The following is a 20579-nucleotide window of genomic DNA, read 5'->3' on the forward strand; positions in this document are numbered from 1 at the left end:
ATTACTCCTTGTTCGTTCGGCAATTTGTTCTTTAAATTCTTAATGGTCTTTTTTCCCTCAGTGATTATACTTCTTTTTGTGTTCCTCGTTTCTCATTTCCGTTTTTATTGATTCTTACAGCTCGCAGATGAAATTGTTTTTATAGTTCTTCCTTTTTTTTGCACTATTTCCTTTTGTCCGATTAGATTCTATTTTATTTATTTAAACTTTTTTAGTAATCTATTCTGAACTTTTTCTTCTTTTTTCTTACATTTATAAACACTGTTTTTTCTTATTTTCATGTCGGAAACATACTCCTCATTTTTTAGGGCATATTAAGAATCACCCTGTATATAAAATTTCTATTTCTCTTTTTTTCTATTAATACTCTTGTTTCCATGCCCTTTTCATTTGGAGATTTTTTTACATTCTTAATGCTCATTTAAATTGCCGATCCCCTCATTGTGTTAAAATTATCTGTTCTTTTGCCCTCTTTTTGCCCTTTTTGTTTGTTATTTCTATTCTATAAAACATTTAAGAAATATTTTTACCAATCTACTTTTAATCACTTTATCGATTTTTACATTCTTGTCTTTTTTTGTTGTGTTGTTCTCAATATTTTATTAATTTGAACTTTTCTAGTAATCTATTTTGAACTTTTTTCTTGTTTTTTACTGATGATTTATTGTTAACAAAGAATCACCCTGTATATAAAATTTCTATTCCTTCTTGTTTTTTCTTCCACGTTTTTTCCCAATGTGGCGGTGAAGATGTTTTTTACTATTACGCTGTTTCTGATTTTTTATGACTAAATTAATTTTTCATTTTTTTTTTCAGTTCTGAATTATTAATACTTTTGTTTCCATTATTCTTTCTTCTTAAATTCTTGAAGCTTTTTTTATCTCAGTGAGTAGATTGCGTTATGTCTTCGTCTTTTTAAGTTGTCTTTATTGATTCTTGATGTTTCCAGATGAATTCGTTTTGGTAATTTTTTTCTTTCCACTTTTTTGCGTTTTAATGCTAATCCATTTTAAAACAAAATGTTGATCCTTTCTTCCGGTTTTTGAAATAATCTTCTTGTGTTCTTTTGTTGCAGATTTTCCTTTTTTGTTTGTTATTAATTTTCGTCTTTGAAAAATATAAGTAATGTTTTTCACAATATACTTTTAACTTCTTTATCGATTTCTACTTTCTTGTGCATTCTGCATATCTATTTTTTCCAATGTTCTCAATATGTTTTATTTATTTAAACTCTTTCAGTATACTATTTTCAGCCATTTTCTTGTGCTTTTTGATGCCTTACTATTATACATACTGTATATTTAAAACTATGCATTTTTTGATATTTGTTCATATGAACCTTTTTTTTATTTCCATGTGAGGAACAGGCCTTTCCAGTATGTCCATATATTAAAAATCACCCTATATATAAAATTTATATTTCATCTTCATCTTTTACAAATGATCTCCTTTGTTATTATCTGTTCTTTTGTCGCGTTGTTTTTAGATTTTTGTTTGTTATTCATTTTCATCTATAAAACATTTAAGTAATATTTTTCCAATCCAGTTACTTTTAATTTCTTTATCGATTTCTACTTTCTTGTGTCTTTCTTTGTTATGTTTTCCTCAATCCATTTAAACTTTTCCACTATTCTACTCTGAATCTTATTCCTGATCATTTACTATGTTAAACACACTATCTATATATTTAGCTTTTTTTACGATTATTTAAGAACATGTTTCAGATGGTAATTTTGGTGGAAAAATAAGGATTTTGCAATTAAACTTCGCCGCCGGCTCAGGACGATTAAAAAAAAAATCACAATTGAGATAGGGCGGGTGGGCGGGGCTTATATTTAGATTTTTTTTTCTCTTAATATATGTTATTATCCTTATAATTCAACGCTGAAATATGTATGGATTGCCAAGCACAGATAAACCAGTCACAGTGTAAGGAAAAAATCCTCAATTTTTTCTACAAAATTTGGATACCTTAGGTAAAAATTCAAGGCGGATTCGTACAGGAATAAGTTAGATTAGATTAGATTAGTTAAAAAAAAATTAAAAAAACGAATTATTTAGACTGACAAAAGTACATATATAGGCATATACAGGGTGACCCGTATTGTGAAAAACTTCAGTGGATGACTGCCTCGTGAAAAACACAGAGGAGGCGGAGGACGTTCTCTATCCAAACTCTCACTTTCAAATCTCCCCTGTGAAACGAATGAGATTGGAAACATTTTTTTTTATTTTATTTTTCAACGTAAAAAGTGACAAAAAAATTCAATTGACATGTACATGCTTTTTAAGGCTAACTTTAAATTTCTTTCTTATAAAAACTCCTCCATGTTGACACGAACTTTTTTCTTACTTTCATGCCAGGGGCACACTCTAATTTTTCACACATATTAAAAATCACCCAGTACATAAAATTTCCACTCCTCATCTCGTATGAATTTCCATTGAAGTTTCTGGCTTCTGGGAATTTCTCATTCTGGCGAAGAACTATAGCATTGTTTCCGTTTCTTTTATGATTTCATTAATTTTTCATTATTTTGATTTTTGTACTAAGTATTAATTTCCCATTTCCATTACTCCTTGTTCGTTTGGCAATTTGTTTTTTAAATTCTTAACGGTCATTTTACCTCAGTAATTATATTTCTTTTTGTCTACCTCGTTTCTCATTTCCGTTTTTATTGATTGCTTGCAGATGAAGTTGTTTTGATTTATTTAAACTTTTTTAGCAATCTATTCTTTTTCTTGTTTTTTCTTATTTTCATGTCGGGGGCATACTGTTCATTTTTTTAGGGCATATTAAGAATCACCCTGTACATAAAACTTCTATTTCTGTTCTCATAGCAATTTTCCCGCGAGTTTTTGGTTTTTCTGGCAGTTTTCTAGTATAACATTCTTTCTTTTGCGTTTATCATTTAATATCTCATTGTTTACTTTTTTTTTCTATTAATACTCTTGTTTCCATTCCTCCTTTTTCATTTGGAGATTTTTTTACATTTTTGATGCTTATTTAAATTGCCGATTCCCTCATTGTGTTAAAATTATCTGTTCTTTTACCCTTTTTTTGCAATTTTTGTTTCCATTATTCTTTCTTCGTGCCAATCTTTTTAAATTCTTGATGCTTTTTTTTATCTCAGTAAATATATTGCCTTCTGTCTTCGTCTTTTTAAGTTGTCTTTATTGATTCTTGATGCTTCCAGATGAATTTGGTTTGGTAATTTTTTTCTTGGGTTTTTCCAATTTTTTTCCGTTTTAATGCTAATCCATTTCAAAAATAAATAGAATGCCGATCCCTTCTTCCGGTTTTTGAAATAATCTTCTTGCGTTCTTTTGTTGCATTTTTTCTATTTTTGTTTGTTATTAATTTTCGTCTTTGAAAGATTTAAGTAATATTTATTTATATTTTTTGTAATGTTGTTCTCAAAATGTTTTATTTATTTATACTCTGCCAGTATTCTATTTTCAACCATTCATTCTGCATTTTTCGATATTTCTTGATTTCAAACTTTTTTCTTATTTTAATGTGAGGAAAAACTCTTCCAGTTTTTCCACATTTTCAAAATCACCCTGTATATAAAATTTCTATTCCCTCTCCATATTTTACAAAAATCTCCTTTGTTATTTGCCTTATGTTGTGTTTTTTTTTTTATTTTTGTTTGTTACTGACTTTCATTTTTGAAACATCTAAGTAATACAGGGTCATCAAAATTGATTGAGAGAGTTGGTACTCCCTGTTTTTGTCGTGAAGTTTGTCAATCTTATGACAGATTTGTTTAAGGTTATATGGCAATGAATTCAGTGGCCTGACAAAAACTCGAAACTTCAAATCTGACAACTAATATTTTTACCAAAAAAAAAAAAAAAATCGAAAAAAGACGCCACTGAGTTTTGAAATTTGAAACTTGAAACTTCAAATCTGACAGCTAATATTTTTATACAACTTAATAAACCAAATTATTCAAGTTCAGGTTTACCAACTCTCTCAATCAACTTTGATGACTCTATAGTTTTCCAATCTACTTTTAATTTCTTTATCGATTTCTACTTTCTTGTGTCTTTCTTTGTTATGTTTTTCTCAATTCATTTAAACTTTTCCACTATTCTATTCTGAATCTTATTCTTGTTTATTCTTGATCATTTATTGTGTTAAACACACTGTCTATTTGAAAACACGCATTTTTCGATGTATATTCATATGAGTTTTTTTGCTTTCTCTTATGTAAGGACCACGCTCAACTTTTTCGTAGATATTAAGAATCACCCTGTATATAAATTTATATTCGTAGTCTCATAAGAATCCCAATGGAAGTTCTTGATTTTTGGTTTTCCTTCCTTGCATTTTCTCATTTGGGCGGTAAGATTGCTTTTTGTTTTTTAGGGTTTAAATAATTAATCATTTTTTCATATTTGGTCTATTAATATTTCTTTCTCCATTATTCCTCCATCGTTTGCCGATTTTTTTCATTCTTGTTGCTCTTTTTCACCTCAGGGATTATATTTGGTCTTTGTAGTTTTCTCGTTTATTCTTGGTTTACTATTAAACACACTGTATATTTAATACTACTAATTTTTTGTTCTTAAACGGTTTTTTGCTTATTTTCATGTCAGGAATACACCCCTCAAAATTTTCCTACATATTAACAATCACCCTGTATATACAATTTTTATTCTTCGTCTCATATCAGTTCCCACGCGAGTTTTTGATTTTCGGTGGTTTTCTACTATAACATTGTTTTCTAATTTTTTTCACTTTTGAACTTTCTGCCTTTGTATTTGGCTTTATTTTTTCTATTTTTGTTTGTTATTCAGTTTCATTTCTGAAAGATTTATTATTAATTTTTTTCTTTTTACTTCTTCGTTTGCCGATTTTCTTTTTTGAAATCTTGATGCTCTTTGTTTTTGCCTTTTTATCTTCGTTTTTATAGCTTCTATTTTCAAATGAGTTTGTTTTGGTAATTTTTTCCATTTTAATTAATTTAATTTTAAACATCTCCTTTGTCAATCATCTGTTCTTTTGTTGCATTTTTTTCTATTTTTTTTGTTATTCATTTTCGTCTTTGAAAGATTTAAGCAATATTTCTCCATTATACTATTTTTAATTTCTTCATCGATTTCTACTTTCTTGTGCATTCTGCATTCTTTTTTTATTTAGACTCTTCAAGTACACTATTTTTAACTATTTTATTGTTCTTCTTGATGACTCACTATTATACACATTGTATTATTTAAAACCATGCATTTTTAGATATATGTTTATACAAGCTTTTTTCATATATTCATGTCAGGAACATGTTTCTTCAGTTTTCCGCACATATTTTGATTCACCCTGTATATAAAATTTTTATTCCTCGTCTCATATTTATTTTCATGGAAGTTTTTGGTTTTTGTTTTTTTGTTTGTCTTCCTTTTCCCGTTTTAGAGGTGAAATTGCTTTCTACTATTACAATATTTCTGTTTCTTCTATGATTTAATTTTTTTTTTATTTTTGTACTATCTATTAATATTCTTGTTTCCATGGGCTTTGTTATCTCAGTGTTTTGTCGTTTTTGATTTCTGTTTTGGAGCCTTCCAAACATATATTTGTATTGCTACAGTTCCTTCCATAACTTTTTTACCACTGTTATTTCCATCTTCTTGTTTTTTATGTTGTTATTTTTTATATTTGCCTTCTTTTCTTAATATACAGAATATCCTTTGAACAACAGAATACTTAAAGACATGTTTTTAATTTCTTGCAAAGAAATAAGTATTTTGCAGTTAAGCTCCGCCCACTTATGGGCGGGTGGGCGGGCTTACATTTTGCCTTTTTGTTTTAATATGTGTAGACTTCTTTTCACAACATGAAACTTAAAACATGAAAATTTATCAGGAAGTATCGATTCCGCAATTAGGTCCCGCCCCATAATTGCAAATCCATATTGTTTCTTGTTGTGAAAAGAAGGCTATCTATATTAATAAAATATATATATATATATATATATATATATATATAAGCCCCGCCCACCCGCCCTATCTCAATTCCGATGATTTTTTTTATCCGTTGTAAGCCGAGGGGCGGAGTTTGATTATAAAATCCTTATTTTTCTGTGAGAAATTACAATGTGACATATGTTGTTAAATAATCGTGTTATACAAAGAAAACTAAATGTATTAATTAAAAAAAGAAAAGCAAAAGAGAAGCCAAATTTACCATTGGTCGTGAAGCAAGGGGTGGAGCTTAATTGCCTTTTTTTTTTAATATACATAAACAGCCTTCTGATTTTTTGGTATTCTTTTATCACAATATTCCGTATATGTACATTTGCCGACTTTCTGGCGGAAATTTAAACCCATTCTCACGAGGCGGGAAATTCAAATCATTTTGAATTTATATTTTTCATGTACCAGCGTTTAATAAAATAATTTTCTTTTAGTATAATTAAGTTTACTTTAGTTAAATACGTACGTGGATATTAGGTACATGTGCCACGATTAAGCCCAATTTTGTTTAGCTTTTGAATTAATTACTCCGTAATAGTTTCTTAATTGTTTTCGTTCACAATTAGTTGTAATTCCACCGAATATTCAACACAAATTTTGCGACACGAAAATCTGTACACCGACTACTAATATACCTTGAAAATCATTTAGTTAGCTTCGGAATTTAGTTACGCTACGCTTTTTGGTATGAATCCAGCTATTCTCTGCGCTGTATACAAAGTTTGTTACCTTAATAAAACTTTTTCAAGGATAGCGTAACTTTCTCGTTCCACTTGACGAAAACCGGCTAATTTTTCGTTTTTTAATTAATTTTATTTTAGACTTTCTCCAGTTCCAAGTCCAGTCCACAACGAAATATGGTGGAGGCGCCGGGTTAGTTCGACTGATTAAATACAAACGAATAAGGGGTAGTTTTGATTACTTTGGACGAACAATAACGACGTGACGCTCGTAAATTTCGCCGTAATGAATTTCAATTAGCGTTGAACAAGGTGACGTATTCATCAGTGGCGGTTTAGCACTTGTACTAATTATGTTGACAGAAAGTAGTACCAACATTAATTAATTTAATGAGACAGTGATATAAATTTGAGAGGTGTAATTGAAATTGTAAGCCGGTGCAATTGCTTTATAATTGAAGTAGCAACACTATGCTATAATTACGCGTATAAAACTTCCAGGATTTCAGACATTTCGCTGTGCAGCGTTGCATAAAAGATCAACTCGTGTTAACTTCATCTATAATCAGAAGGTAAATTTATGGCGGCGGAATTTAACGAAAGCAGATACGCCTGTAAATAAGTAAGCGATTTTACACGAGTTGTCAACAGGAAGAGTCCGTAAAACTCGTTCTATTATTATTTCAGTACGGGAGATGAGCATATCACATTAAACTTTTTTATGCGAAAGTCGCAAAGTCATCATTGTTATTTAACGTCGGATGACAGGTTGTCAACAAGACATAAAGAGGGAAAAGTGTACTCCTTACCTTAATAAACCTTTTAGCCTTCGTTAAAAGTCCTAGTGTAGTGTGTCTAGATGCTTCGGGGCCCAGCGGTACTATTTCCTTAAGTATCTCTAAGCAGTTTCGCAGATGTGCACGCCTGTAACAAATGACGTCGTTATTTTTGTGCCACTTCTCTCGAATTATTTTGCAACCGATCCGCCGAAAAAACCGCCGAATTATTCCAGAAGAAAACGACAAACAGGGGAATTTTCCGATTGTACTTTTCCCGAAATTAGGACTAAAGCGAGTCCGCAAATTAGCGTGGGCCGGCGCTGAATAGAAGTCAATCTGCAATCAGCGTCCAGATCGAAGCCCGTCTGAATAACATCTTTTTTGTCATTGAAAACGGTCTTTTAAAATCGGGACGAGAAGAAAAATAATTAATCAAAATTCCACGGGGAACTCATGTAACGACAAAAAGCAATTTGCATGAAAAAAGTAATCTCGAATACGACGCAGATATATAAATTTAATGAGAACATTTTCCGCTTGTATGTTGCCTTGCTCCTCGGTTCTTGTTTACGGAAGGAGAAATTCGTAAAGCGAGTAAATCATCGTCCTGAATAATAACGACTTTTATTCCTCTATCTCTGATCAAAAAATTACTTTCGTCAAGCGATAAAAAATTGCGCCGCCAGCTCATTTATCATGCGCGAAGGGCGCCACTTCGAACGCACAAATGGTAATTTTCGAAGGACTGCACCAGAAACAAGGCCAATTTACTGGGGGGATGTTAGGAAGATGGAAATACTGCTTGAACTAACTGAACTAACTGATGTCTTTGATTGATGCTGAAAAGCCTTGAAGCAAACAGAACTCACAATATGCTACTGAAAATTGTCAATCAGAAAATAAGAATCAAGACAACCAACATTCAAGACATACAATTGCGAAACGAGACAATAAAACTGAGATTAAGAAGAAATTAGTGACCAAGAACTCGGCATACTAGAAGAAAAGAAAAATCAAAGTGGAAAAAACAAGAAGCAGCATAAGAGAAGGTAAGAAAAGAAAAAAAGAGAAAACAAGGAAGGAAAGTCCGAAAAGAACCGGAGGAAGTAGTAGTCCCCTGAAAACAGTAACGACGAAAACAAAGACGAGGAAATCAAGCAAGTACTTATTAAAGGAGTAAAAATCTGAGAAAAGAGATGCAAGAAAATGAAAGAAACTGACAACAAGAGAAAGAAGAACAGCTGAATACAATGTAAGCTATGGAGAACATAACAGATAACGACGAAAAAAAAAAAAGGAAGAGAAGATCAGGAAACAAATACGTACCTGATTTTATGGATGAAAACATAGAAAAAGATCTGAAAATTAGAAACAGCGACGTGAAACTAATGGTTTTCTTATTATAATGTTAATTTAAGGAGAAGAAAAAGGGAAAATAATGAAAGGAAAACAATGCTAGAATTGGAGAAAAGGGCAGAAGAATAAAAGACGATGAAGAACGAGAAACAAAGATAAAAACAAAAGACAATGTGTAGCTAGAGGAAAAATGATAGGATTTTCTGAATGGGAATGAAGAAGGTGAAGACGGAGGAGATGAATATACGTGAGACAAGCGGAGCGACAGTGATTGATTATAGAATAATAATTGTAAATGAGAAAGGATGTCACGAAATAAAAACGTTTCCAGTGAAGAATACAGACAGAATCCTCTTATTTACTTTTGGAAATCAACATACAAGGGCAAGGAAGAAGACAGAAATAAGAATGAAAAGATAATTCAAATACTTGCGGATCGTTTAATTTCTTTTTAAGAATTTAAAGAAACTCAAGGCTTGTGGTCGCCACATTTTTTAGGGAATATAAAGAATCTCAGGAGTCCCGATCGTATGATTTCTTAAATTATTTAAAGAAAATTACTGGCTCATTTTGAAGCAATTTTAAGAATGGTTGTTTCATTTTTTAGAGAATATACCTAAAGAGGCCGCCGGCGCCGTTTGATTTTTTTTTAAGAATTTAAAGAGTCTCAGGAGTCTGGGTTGTTCCATTGTTTAAAGCAAATAAAGAATCTCAGGGGTCCCGGAAGTCTGAGATTTAAAGAATTTAAAGAAAATCATGGCCTAGCCTTCGGTCATTTTATTTTGAAGTAATTTTAACAATCTCAGGGTCTCTTTGTGTTTCAATTGTAAAATAATTTAAAGAATGTCAGGTGCCCCGGTTGTTTAATTTTTTAAAGACTAAAGATTTTCAGAGATCTCGGTCGTTATGGTAAAGAATCTCAGAGGCCTCAATTGTTTAATTTTTTAAAGAATAAAGAATTTCAGGAGTCCCGGTTGTTTCATTTTTGAAAGTATGTAAAGAATCTGAGGGCCCCCAATTGTTTCATTTTTTTAAAAACAGAAGTAATCTCAGGGGTCCTAGTCTTTTTATTTTTTAAAGAATTTATACAATCTCAAGAGAACTGGTTGTTACATTTTTTTTAAATATTAAAGAATCTCAAGGGTCGTCTTATTTATTTTTTTTTATAGAATATAAAGAATCTCAGGGATCCCCGTTGTTTAATTTTTTTTTAATAATTTAAAGACTCTTAGGAGTCCTAGTCGTTTGATTTTTTAAAGAATAGAAAAAATTTCAGGGGTCCTGGTCGTTTAATTTTTTAAAAAATATAAAGAATCTCAGGGGTCTCAGTCGTTTCATTTTTTTAAGAATTTAAACAGTCTTAGGAGTCTCAGTCGTTTAATTTTTTTTAAAGAATATAAAGAATCTCAGGGGTCTTAGTCGTTTTATTTTTTGAAGAATTTCAGGAGTATCGATCGTTTCATTTTTTTAAAAGATATAAAGAATCTCAGGGGTCGTTTCATTTTTTAAAGAGATCTCAGGGATCCCGATTGTTTCATTTTTTTTTAAGTATAGAAAGAATCTCAGGAGTCCCGGTGTATTCATTTTTTAAAGAATATAAAGAATCTCCGGGGTCTCAGTCCTTTCATTTTTTTAATAAATATAAAGAATCTCAGGGGTACGATTGTTTCATTTTTTTAAGAATTTAAACAATCTTAGGGGTCTCAGTCGTTCAATTTTTTAAAGGTTATAAAGAATCTCAGGGGTCTTAGCTGTTTTATTTTTTAAAGAATTTAAAGAATCTCAGGGGTCCCGATAGCTTCATGTTTTAAAGAATATAAAAAATCTCTGGGGTCTCAGTCGTTTTATTTTTTAAAGAATTTAAAGAATCTTTGAGGTCCCGGTCGCTTAATTTTTTAAAAAATTCAAAGAATCTCTGGGATCTCAGTCGTTTAATTTTTTTTAAAGAATATAAAGAATATCAGGGGCGGCAGTTGAAGAATATAAAGAATCCTAGGGGTTTCAGTCGTTTCAATTTTTAAAGAAATCTTAGGGATCGTAGTCGTTTAATTTCTTTAAAAAATATAAAGAATCTCAGGGGCGACAGGTCTTTCATTTTTTAAAGAATACAAAGAATCTCAGGGGTACCGATTGTTTCATTTTTTTAAGAATTTAAACAATCTTAGGGGTCTCAGTCGTTTAATTTTTTTAAAGAATATAAAGAATCTCAGGGGTCTCAATCGTTTCATTTTTTTGAGAATTTAAACAATCTTAGGGGTCTCAGTCGTTTAATTTTTTAAAGAATATAAAGAATCTCAGGGGTCTTGGCTGTTTTATTTTTTAAAGAATTTAAAGAATCTCAGGGGTCCCGATCGTTTCAATTTTTAAAAAATATTAAAAACCTCAGGGGTGTCAGTCGTTTAATTTTTTTAAGAATTTAAAGAATCTTTGGGATCTTAGTCGTTTAATTTTTTAAAGAATTTAAAGAATCTCAGGGATCTCAGTCGTTTCATTTTTTTAAAGAATATAAAAAATTTCAGGGGCGGCAGTTGAAGAATATAAAGAATCCTAGGGGTTTCAGTCGTTTCAATTTTTAAAGAAATCTTAGGGATCGTAGTCGTTTAATTTTTTTAAAGAATACAAAGAGTCTCAGGGGTACCGATTGTTTCATTTTTTTAAGAATTTAAACAATCTTAGGGGTCTCAGTCGTTTAATTTTTTTAAAGAATATAAAGAATCTCATGGGTCTTAGCTATTTTATTTTTTAAAGAATTTAAAGAATCTCAGGTGTCCCTATCGCTTCATGTTTTAAAGAATATAAAAAATCTCAGGGGTTTCAGTCGTTTAATTTTTTAAAGAATTTAAAGAATCTTTGGGGTTTCAGTCGTTTAATTTTTTTAAAAATTTAAAGAATCTCAGGGATCTCAGTCGTTTAATTTTTTTAAAGAATATAAAGAATCTCAGGGGCGGCAGTTGAAGAATATAAAGAATCCCAGGGGTTTCAGTCGTTTTAATTTTTAAAGAAATCTTAGGGGTCTTCGTCGTTTAATTTTTTTTAAGAATATAAAGAATCTCAAGGGCGGCAGGTGTTTCATTTTTTAAAGAATGTAAAGAATCCAAGGGGTACCGATTGTTTCATTTTTTGAAAGAATATAAAGAATCCCAAGGGCGGCAGGTGTTTCATTTTTTAAAGAATATTAAAAATCTCAGGGGTGTCAGTCGTTTATTTTTTTAAAGAATTTAAAGAATCTTAGGGGTCCCAGTCGTTTAATTTTTTAAAGAATTTAAAGAATATCAGGGATCTGTCGTTTAATTTTTTTAAAGAATATAAAGAATCTCATGGGAGGCAGTTGAAGAATATAAAGAATCCCAGGAGTTTCAGTCCTTTCATTTTTTAAAGAAATTTCAGGGGTACCGATGGTTTAATTTTTTTAAGAATTTAAACAATCTTACGAGTCTCAGTCGTTTAATTTTTTGAGCATTTAAACAATCTTAGGGGTCCCAGTCGTTTAATTTTTTAAAGAATATAAAGAATCTCAGGGGTCTTAGCTGTTTTATTTTTTAAAGAATCTCGGGGGTCCCGATCGCTTCATGTTTTAAAGAATATAAAAAATCTCAGGGGTCTCAGTCGTTTAATTTTTTAAAGAATTTAAAGAATCTTTGAGGTCTCGGTCGTTTAATTTTTTAAAAAATTCAAAGAATCTCAGGGATCTGTCGTTTAACTTTTTTAAAGAATATAAAGAATCTCAGGGGCGGCAGTTGAAGAATATAAAGAATCCCAGGGGTTTCAGTCGTTTTAATTTTTAAAGAAATCTTAGGGGTCTTTGTCGTTTAATTTTTTTTAAAGAATATAAAGAATCTCAGGGGCGACAGGTGTTTCATTTTTTAAAGAATTTAAAGAATCTCAGGGGTACCGATTGTTTCATTTTTTGAAAGAATATAAAGAATGTCAGGGGTCTCAGTCGCTTCATTTTTTTAAGAATTTAAACAATCTTAGGGGTCTCAGTCGTTTAATTTTTTTTAAGAATATAAAGAATCCCAAGGGCGGCAGGTGTTTCATTTTTTAAAGAATATTAAAAATCTCAGGGGTGTCAGTCGTTTAATTTTTTTAAGAATTTAAAGAATCTTTGGGGTCTCAGTCGTTTAATTTTTTAAAGAATTTAAAAAATCTCAGGGATCTCGGTCGTTTAATTTTTTTAAAGAATATAAAGAATCTCAGGGGAGGCAGTTGAAGAATATAAAGAAGCCCAGGGGTTTCAGTCGTTTCATTTTTTAAAGAAATTTCAGGGGTACTGATTGTTTCATTTTTTTAAGAATTTAAACAATCTTAGGGGTCTCAGTCGTTTAATTTTTTTTTTTTAATATAAAGAATCTCAGGGGTTTGTCGTTTCATTTTTATGAGCATTTAAACAATCTTGGGGGTCTCAGTCGTTTAATTTTTTAAGAATATAATGAATCTCAGGGGTCTTAGCTGTTTTATTTTTTAAAGAATTTAAAGAATCTCGGGGGTCCCGATCGCTTCATGTTTTAAAGAATATAAAAAATCTCAGGGGTCTCAGTCGTTTAATTTTTTAAAGAATTTAAAGAATCTTTGGGGTCTCAGTCGTTTAATTTTTGTAAAGAATATAAAGAATCTCAGGGGCGACAGGTCTTTCATTTTTTAAAGAATATAAAGAATCTCAGGGATCTCAGCCGTTTAATTTTTTAAAGAATATAAAGAACCTCAGGGGTACCTGTAGTTTCACTTTTTAAAGAATAGGAAGAATCTTAGGGGTCCCGGTCGTTTCATTTTTTTTTAAGGAATATAAAGAATCTCAGGGGTCGCGGTCGTTTAATTTTTTTAAAAATATAAAGAATCTAATGGATCTCGGTCGTTTCATTTTTTAAAGAATTTAAAGAATCTCAGGGGTCCTGGTCGTTTCAATTTTTAAAGAACATAAAAAATCTCAGGGGCCCCAGTTGTTTCATTTTTTAAAGAATAGAAAGAGTCTCAGGGGTTTCGGTCGTTTCATTTTTTTTTTTAAGAATTTAAAGAATCTCAGGGATTCTGGTTGTTTCATTTTTTTTAAACTACATAAAGAATCACAGGGGCCTATTGGTTATTTTTTTTTTAAATATAAAGAATCTCAGGGGTCTCCACTGTTTCATTTTTTTAAAGAATTTAAAGAATCAGAAATAGGAAAATGAGTGGTAAATTATGGCGAGAACATAACATAAAATGCTGAGAAAATGTAGAAAAGAATGTAAGAAAAGGAGTATGGAAAGAAGGAGATAAGTTGTATCAGAAATATGAGTGTCAAGATCGAAAGATTGAGAAAAGAAGGAAAGGAGTTAAGTACAGGAGAGAATGGTTGTGATAAACTGGAACGGAAAGCGCGGACAAAAAAATCAAAGTTCAACTCGGCGTACTTAGAACTGATAACCGATTAACGTCCACAGGGTCTTGACAGAGCGAATGGGAAATAAAGAATGATGATGTTGAGGTTTGCTTTATGCAGCATCGATATAATAAGAACTTGATGTTTTAGTTAATTTTTGTAAACCTTTTTTTAAACAATAACAACAAAACTTATCTCGTCCTAAAATCAGCTCCAGAAAGCTATATAAGCACAAAACGAAAACCTCGTCGAAAAAAGCTTGCACCTGCATGAAATCGCATGCCACTCGCCAATCTGGAAACATTTGAAAAATTCTTCCGACTTCCCGGATATCAAATAATTTCAGCGCTTTTCATGTTCCGAGAAATTTTAAATTGTGTGTCAGTTAGAATAAAATGCAGTTTGATCTTTAACGGTTGTATTGTATGCAAAGTCTGGCATCGAACCGGTAGACACTCAACGAAATTGCATGCACGAAAAGATCTCAACTTCACGTCGGTCTTTATTCGATTCCGCCTTCCATCGCCGTTTTCCACGTAATCAACTTTAAGGTGAAACTCAAAACGGTTTATTTACTAAATAAATCAATAGCGAGAACGACTTTTTACTGGTCCGCGTTTTAAATACGCTTATTGATCCCGCGAAATAATTAAAGAGTGAAGTATTTACTAATTGGTGGCGCCCTTTTCATTTTCGACGCAAATAAAAACGGCGGGATCAAGTGGGGAGCGGACGTTGGGTCGTCGCGTTCGACGTATGACGCCTTCGCACGTTAATTGATTACATTTTCTTTTCGTCGAGCGGATTTTATTTTTCGTCGGCGAACGTTTAATAAGGTTAGGAGTTTAATTGTGACTCGAAGACAAATATAATTGATTAAATTCTGGTGTAGCCGGAAGAGGCGAAACGGCGCTTCCGAATTCATCAAATTGAGGGTGTGCGCGGTGGCTTATACTTTTCCCATCATAAAGTTTCATATTCGGGGTAATACGAAGCGACAGGCAATCTCTTGATTTCAACGCGCTTCGTTTTTTACCGGCCGCAAACCCATCTCTTCTGATGAAACATTAATGCCGTACAAAGCTGCGACTATTTTTAAAAATGTATGGTATGGATGGAGACGTCCTAAAACCTTTTATTCGTAGTGTCGCAAAAATAAAACTCAGCGATCAGTTTTCAGTAATCGAATTCATAGGGTGAATTGCCACTTTCATATTTTCTCGACTTTTCATGATCTCTAGGGTGGGAAAAAAGTGGCTTTCGGTTTTTGTCTGTCTATCTGTGTCGCTTAAAACGCGATTTCCGAAACTACTGGACCGGTTGTTGTCAAATTTTGTACGCACGTTTGGAATATGCACTTGTGATATATGAATTTGGAACCGGTTTCCACTATGGACATCCAAATTTTTGGAAAAAACAACATTTTGCAACTTAGCTTTGAAACTGCAAAACCGAATGCTCTGAAATCTTGCAAACATTTTAAGGTTATCGTAATCGTGATAAATCGTTTACCAAAATTTATTCATTTTCCCATTTCAAAAAGTTGATAACGTCAGCACTGTTATTATTAGCATTTTTAAATTCTTGGTCTTTGATTTTTCAATTTCCCGATTTTCCAATTTTTGCAATCCTGGATTTCCAGTTATCCGATTTTCCGATTTCTTTAATTTTCAATATTTCGACTTGGCAACACAAATTTGGTTTTTTCGATTTCGCATTTTTTCGATTTTTAAGTTTCTCAATTTTATTTAATCTTTGGATTTTTGAAATTTTTGTTTCTTCAATTTCTCAAGTTCTTGATCAAATTTTTAGACTTTTAAAAATTTTCATTTTGTACTATTTGTTTTTTCACTTTTGATGTTTCAATTTTACAATTTTGCAATTTCTTTGATTTTTTGCTTCGAAAAATTGTAAAATCGAAAAACTGAAAATCTTAGAACTGAAGAAACGCAAAATTGGCGCAGTGAAAAACTTAAAAATCTAAAAAAATTAACGAATTGAAAAATCCGAAAGAAGAAAAAACGAATCGAATCCAAAAATTAAAAAACCCAAAAATTTTGAAATGGAAAAATTATAGAATTGCCAAAATTGTGAAGTCGAAAAATTGTGACACTAAGATATCGAAAAACTGCAAAATTAAATATCCGGAAATTGAAAAATTAAAAACTGAAAAAATACAAATCGAAAAATTGGAAAAATTTAAAATCGTGAAACTGAAAACTTAGAAAACTGCAACTCAAAAATTAAAGAAATGAAAACCTGAAAAATGGAGAAACTCAAAAATCTGAAATTGAAGAAACGAAAAATTAAAAAATCAACGGATTGAAAAATTGATGAATTGAAAACCCAAAAATTGCAAATCGAAAAACTGAAAAACCCAAAAACTGTGACATTTAATGTAGAAAAAAATACATATACAATAAAATCAGAACATTGAAAAACGGAAAAATTGAAAAATAATGAAAATTAAAAACCGAACGAAAAATTGAAGACCTGAAAAACTGAGAGATCGAAAAACTGAAAAACTAAAACTCCTGAAATGACAAATCGAAAAGTTGCAAATTTAAAAATTGAGAAACCCAAACGTTGAAGAATCGAAAAAAGTGAAAAATTTAACAACGAAAACTCGAAGAGACGCAAATCGTAAAATTGCAGTAAGAAAAAAAAATATTGAAAAATTGAAGAAACGAGAAAATTTTCAATTTTTGAAAGTTTTGATTTCTTGATTCTTCATTTGGTCAATGTTTCCTTCATTTCGTCAATTTTTCCTTCATTTCTTCAATTTTTCAACTTCTTTGTGACTTTTATAAAATTTTTTGATTTTCTAAAATCAGTTCCAGAATTTTTCCGTTTTCCAATTTTACTTTTTTTCAATTTCTCAATTTTCCAATCTGAATTTAAAATTTTTGAATTTTTCGATTTTCAAAATTTTCAATTTTCCAACTTGGCATTTTTCGACTTTTCGGAATTCTCAATTCATTTCCATTTTGTAAATTTTCGTTTCTACAATTTTTAATTATTTTAATTTAACAGGTTTTTAATTTTTTCATTTTTCAATTTTGTGATCTTGTGTTTCCCGAATTTGCAATTTTTCTAGTTCTCAATTCCAAATCAAATTTTCAGGCTTTTGTTTCGTTAATTTTTCGAGGTATCAAGTTTCAAATTTCTCATATTTTTCATTTTTCATTTTTTTAGTTTCTCAAATTTTAGATTTTTCAATTTGTCGATATCTCAGTTTTAGATTTCTCCAATTTTTCGATTTGTAATGTTTCTAGTTTTTAATTTCAAAAATTTAGAATTTTTAATTTTTGAACTTCTAATTTTTCGTAATTTTTCAGTTTTTTATTTTATTTAGTTCTTCAAATTTCATATTTTTCAATGTTCCTTTTGCGCAGTTTTCAATTTCAAAATGTTCAATTTTTGAGATTTTTTAATTTTTAATTCATTTCGCATATTTTTCAACTTTTGAATTTTTCGATGCTTCTTTTCGATTTTTTCGTTTCGCTATTTTTAATTTTGCGCTTTTTATTTGCTCAGTTTTAGAATTTCAGAATTTTTCCGTTTTCCAATCTTACTTTTTCCGATTTTTTAATTTCTCAAGTTTTATACTTTTGAATTTTAAATATTTCAATTATGCGAGTTTTCCAAAGAAATTTTGCAATTTTCCCAATTTCCAAATTTTCGTTTCTTCATTTTTTAGATATTTCATTTTTCGATTTGTAAATTTTTAATTTCTTGGTACTTAATTTTTCAATTTTGCGATTTTTTTGTTCTCGAATATGCAATTTTTCTAATTCTCAATTTCAAATTTTTTTATTTGTCAAATCTTCAGGTCTTTGTTTCATCAATTTTTCGAGTTTTCAAGTTCAAATTTCGCTTATTTTTAATTTTTCACTTTTTTAGTTTCTCAAATTTTAGATTTTTCAATTTTTCGATACCTTAGTTTCTGATTTCTCCAATTTTTCGATTTGTAATTTTTCTAGTTTTTAATTTCAAAAATTTAGAAATTTCAATTTTTGAACTTCTAATTTTTCGTAATTTTTCAGTCTTTTATTTTATTTAGTTTTTCAAATTTCATGTTTTTCAATTTTTCTTTTGCATTTTTTCCAGTTTTCTATTTCAAAATTTTCAATTTTTGAGATTTTTGAATTTTTAATTCTTCATTTCGTCAATTTTTCAACTTCTGAATTTTTCAATGCTTTTTTACGATTTTTTGGTTTCGCCATTTTTAATTTTCCGCTTTTTATCAATTTTTTGGATTTTCCAAAATCACTTTTCAAATTTTCGTCGCTCAGTTTTAGAATTTCAGGATTTTTACGTTTTCCAATTTTACTTTTTCCGATTTTTCAATTTTTCAAGTTATATACTTTTGAATTTTAAATGTTTCAATTATTATTTGAGTTTTCCAAAGAATTTTGCATTTTTTTCAATTTGCAAATTTTCGTTTGTTGAATTTTCAGATGCTTTAATTTTTCTTTTTTCAATTTTTAGATATTTTATTTTACGATTTGTAAATTTCGATCTTACAGTTTTCAATTCTTTGGTACTTTAATTTTTCAATTTTTCAATTTTGCGATTTTTTGTTTTTCGAATATGCAATTTTTCTAATTCTCAATTTGAAATTTTTTTATTTGTCAAATCTTCAGGTCTTTGTTTTATCAATTTTTCGAGCTTTTAAGTTAAAATTTACAAATTTTTGACTTTTACATTTTTCAATTTTCCAATTTTTTTGACCTTCTATTGTTTCGTCAACTTGAAACTTTGAAAAATAAGACATTTGAAATTGAGAACTAGAAAAATTGCAAATTCGAGAAAAAAGAAGTCGCAAAATTGAAAAACCGAAAAATTAAATAACAAGAAATTGAAAACTGTAGGATCGAAAATTTATAAATCGAAAAATGAAATATCTAAAAATTCAAAAAAGAAAAATTAAAATATCTACACATTGAAGAAACGAAAATTTGCGTGCCATTTTTTAGATTTTTCGAACTCCCAGGTTTTTGTTCCTTCAATCTAAAATTTGAGAAACTATAAAATAAAAAAAAGAAAAAACTAAAAATTTGGAAAATTTAAATTTGAAAACTCAAAAATTTAATGAAATAAGAACTTCAAACTTTGAAAAATATAACCTTTGAAATTGAGAACTAGACAAATTGCAAATTCGAGAAAGAAAAGTCGCAAAATTAAAAAACAGGAAAATTAAATAACAAGAAATTGAAAACTGTAGGATCGAAAATTTATAAATCGAAAAAGGAAGTATCTAAAAATTCAAAAAAGAAAAATTAAAATATCTAAAAGTTGAAGAAACGAAAATTTGCGTTTCAGTTTTTCGATTTTTCAAACTCCCAGGTTTTTGCTTCTTCAATGTAAAATTTAAGAAACTATAAAATAAAAAAAAATGAAAAAATTAAAAATTTGGAAAATTTAAATTTTGAAAACTCAAAATTTGGATGAAACAAAAACCTGAAACTTTGAAAAATAAAACATTTGAATTTGAGAACTAAAAAAATTGCAAATTCGAGAAAAGAGAAATCGCCAAATTGAAAAACCGAAAAATGAAATATCTAAAAATTCAAAGAAGAATAATTAAAAAATCTAAAAATTGGAGAAACGAAAATTTGCGTTTCATTTTTTCGATTTTTCGAACTCCCAGGTTTTTGCTTCTTCAATCTAAAATTTGAGAAACTATAAAATAAAAAAAAATTAAAAAATTAAAAATTTGGAAAATTTAAATTTGAAAACTCAAAATTTGGATGAAACAAAAACCTGAAACTTTGTAAAATAAGACATTTGAAATTGAGAACTAGAAAAATTGCAAATTCGAGAAAAGAGAAATCGCAAAATTGAAAAACAGAAAAGTTAAATAACAAGAAATTGAAAACTGTAGGATCGAAAATTTACAAATCGAAAAATGAAATATCTAAAAATTCAAAAAAGAAAAATTAAAATATCTAAAAATTGAAGAAACGAAAATTTGCGTTTCATTTTTTCGATTTTTCAAACTCCCAGGTTTTTGCTTCTTCAATCTAAAATTTGAGAAACTATAAAATTAAAAAAAAAAATGAAAAAATTAAAAATTTGGAAAATTTAAATTTGAAAACTCAAAATTTGGATGAAACAAAAACCTGAAACTTTGAAAAATAAGACATTTGAAATCGAGAACTAGAAAAATTGCAAATTCGAGAAAAGAGAAATCGCAAAATTGAAAAACAGAAAAGTTAAATAACAAGAAATTGAAAACTGTAGGATCGAAAATTTACAAATCGAAAAATGAAATATCTAAAAATTCAAAGAAGAATAATTAAAATATCTAAAAATTGGAGAAACGAAAATTTGCGTTTCATTTTTTCGATTTTTCGAACTCCCAGGTTTTTGCTTCTTCAATCTAAAATTTGAGAAACTATAAAATAAAAAAAATGAAAAAATGAAAAA

General features: G+C 29.6%; 1 protein-coding gene across 1 annotated transcript in view; it reads right to left on the reverse strand.

The window, feature by feature from the left end:
- LOC135128675 (max-interacting protein 1-like) overlaps positions 1-20579 on the reverse strand; it is a 605308-nt gene that overhangs the window by 103825 nt on the left and 480904 nt on the right. Inside the window, exon 4 of the mRNA XM_064055683.1 lies at positions 7466-7580. Coding sequence (XP_063911753.1) covers positions 7466-7580 — 115 coding nt within the window. The remainder of the gene's footprint in view (positions 1-7465; positions 7581-20579) is intronic.

This window comes from Zophobas morio, unplaced genomic scaffold (genome assembly GCF_036711695.1).
Source record: "Zophobas morio isolate AGI-343-1 ecotype UQ-CSIRO unplaced genomic scaffold, CSIRO_AGI_Zmor_V1 ptg000014l, whole genome shotgun sequence".
NCBI classification, from domain to species: domain Eukaryota; kingdom Metazoa; phylum Arthropoda; class Insecta; order Coleoptera; family Tenebrionidae; genus Zophobas; species Zophobas morio.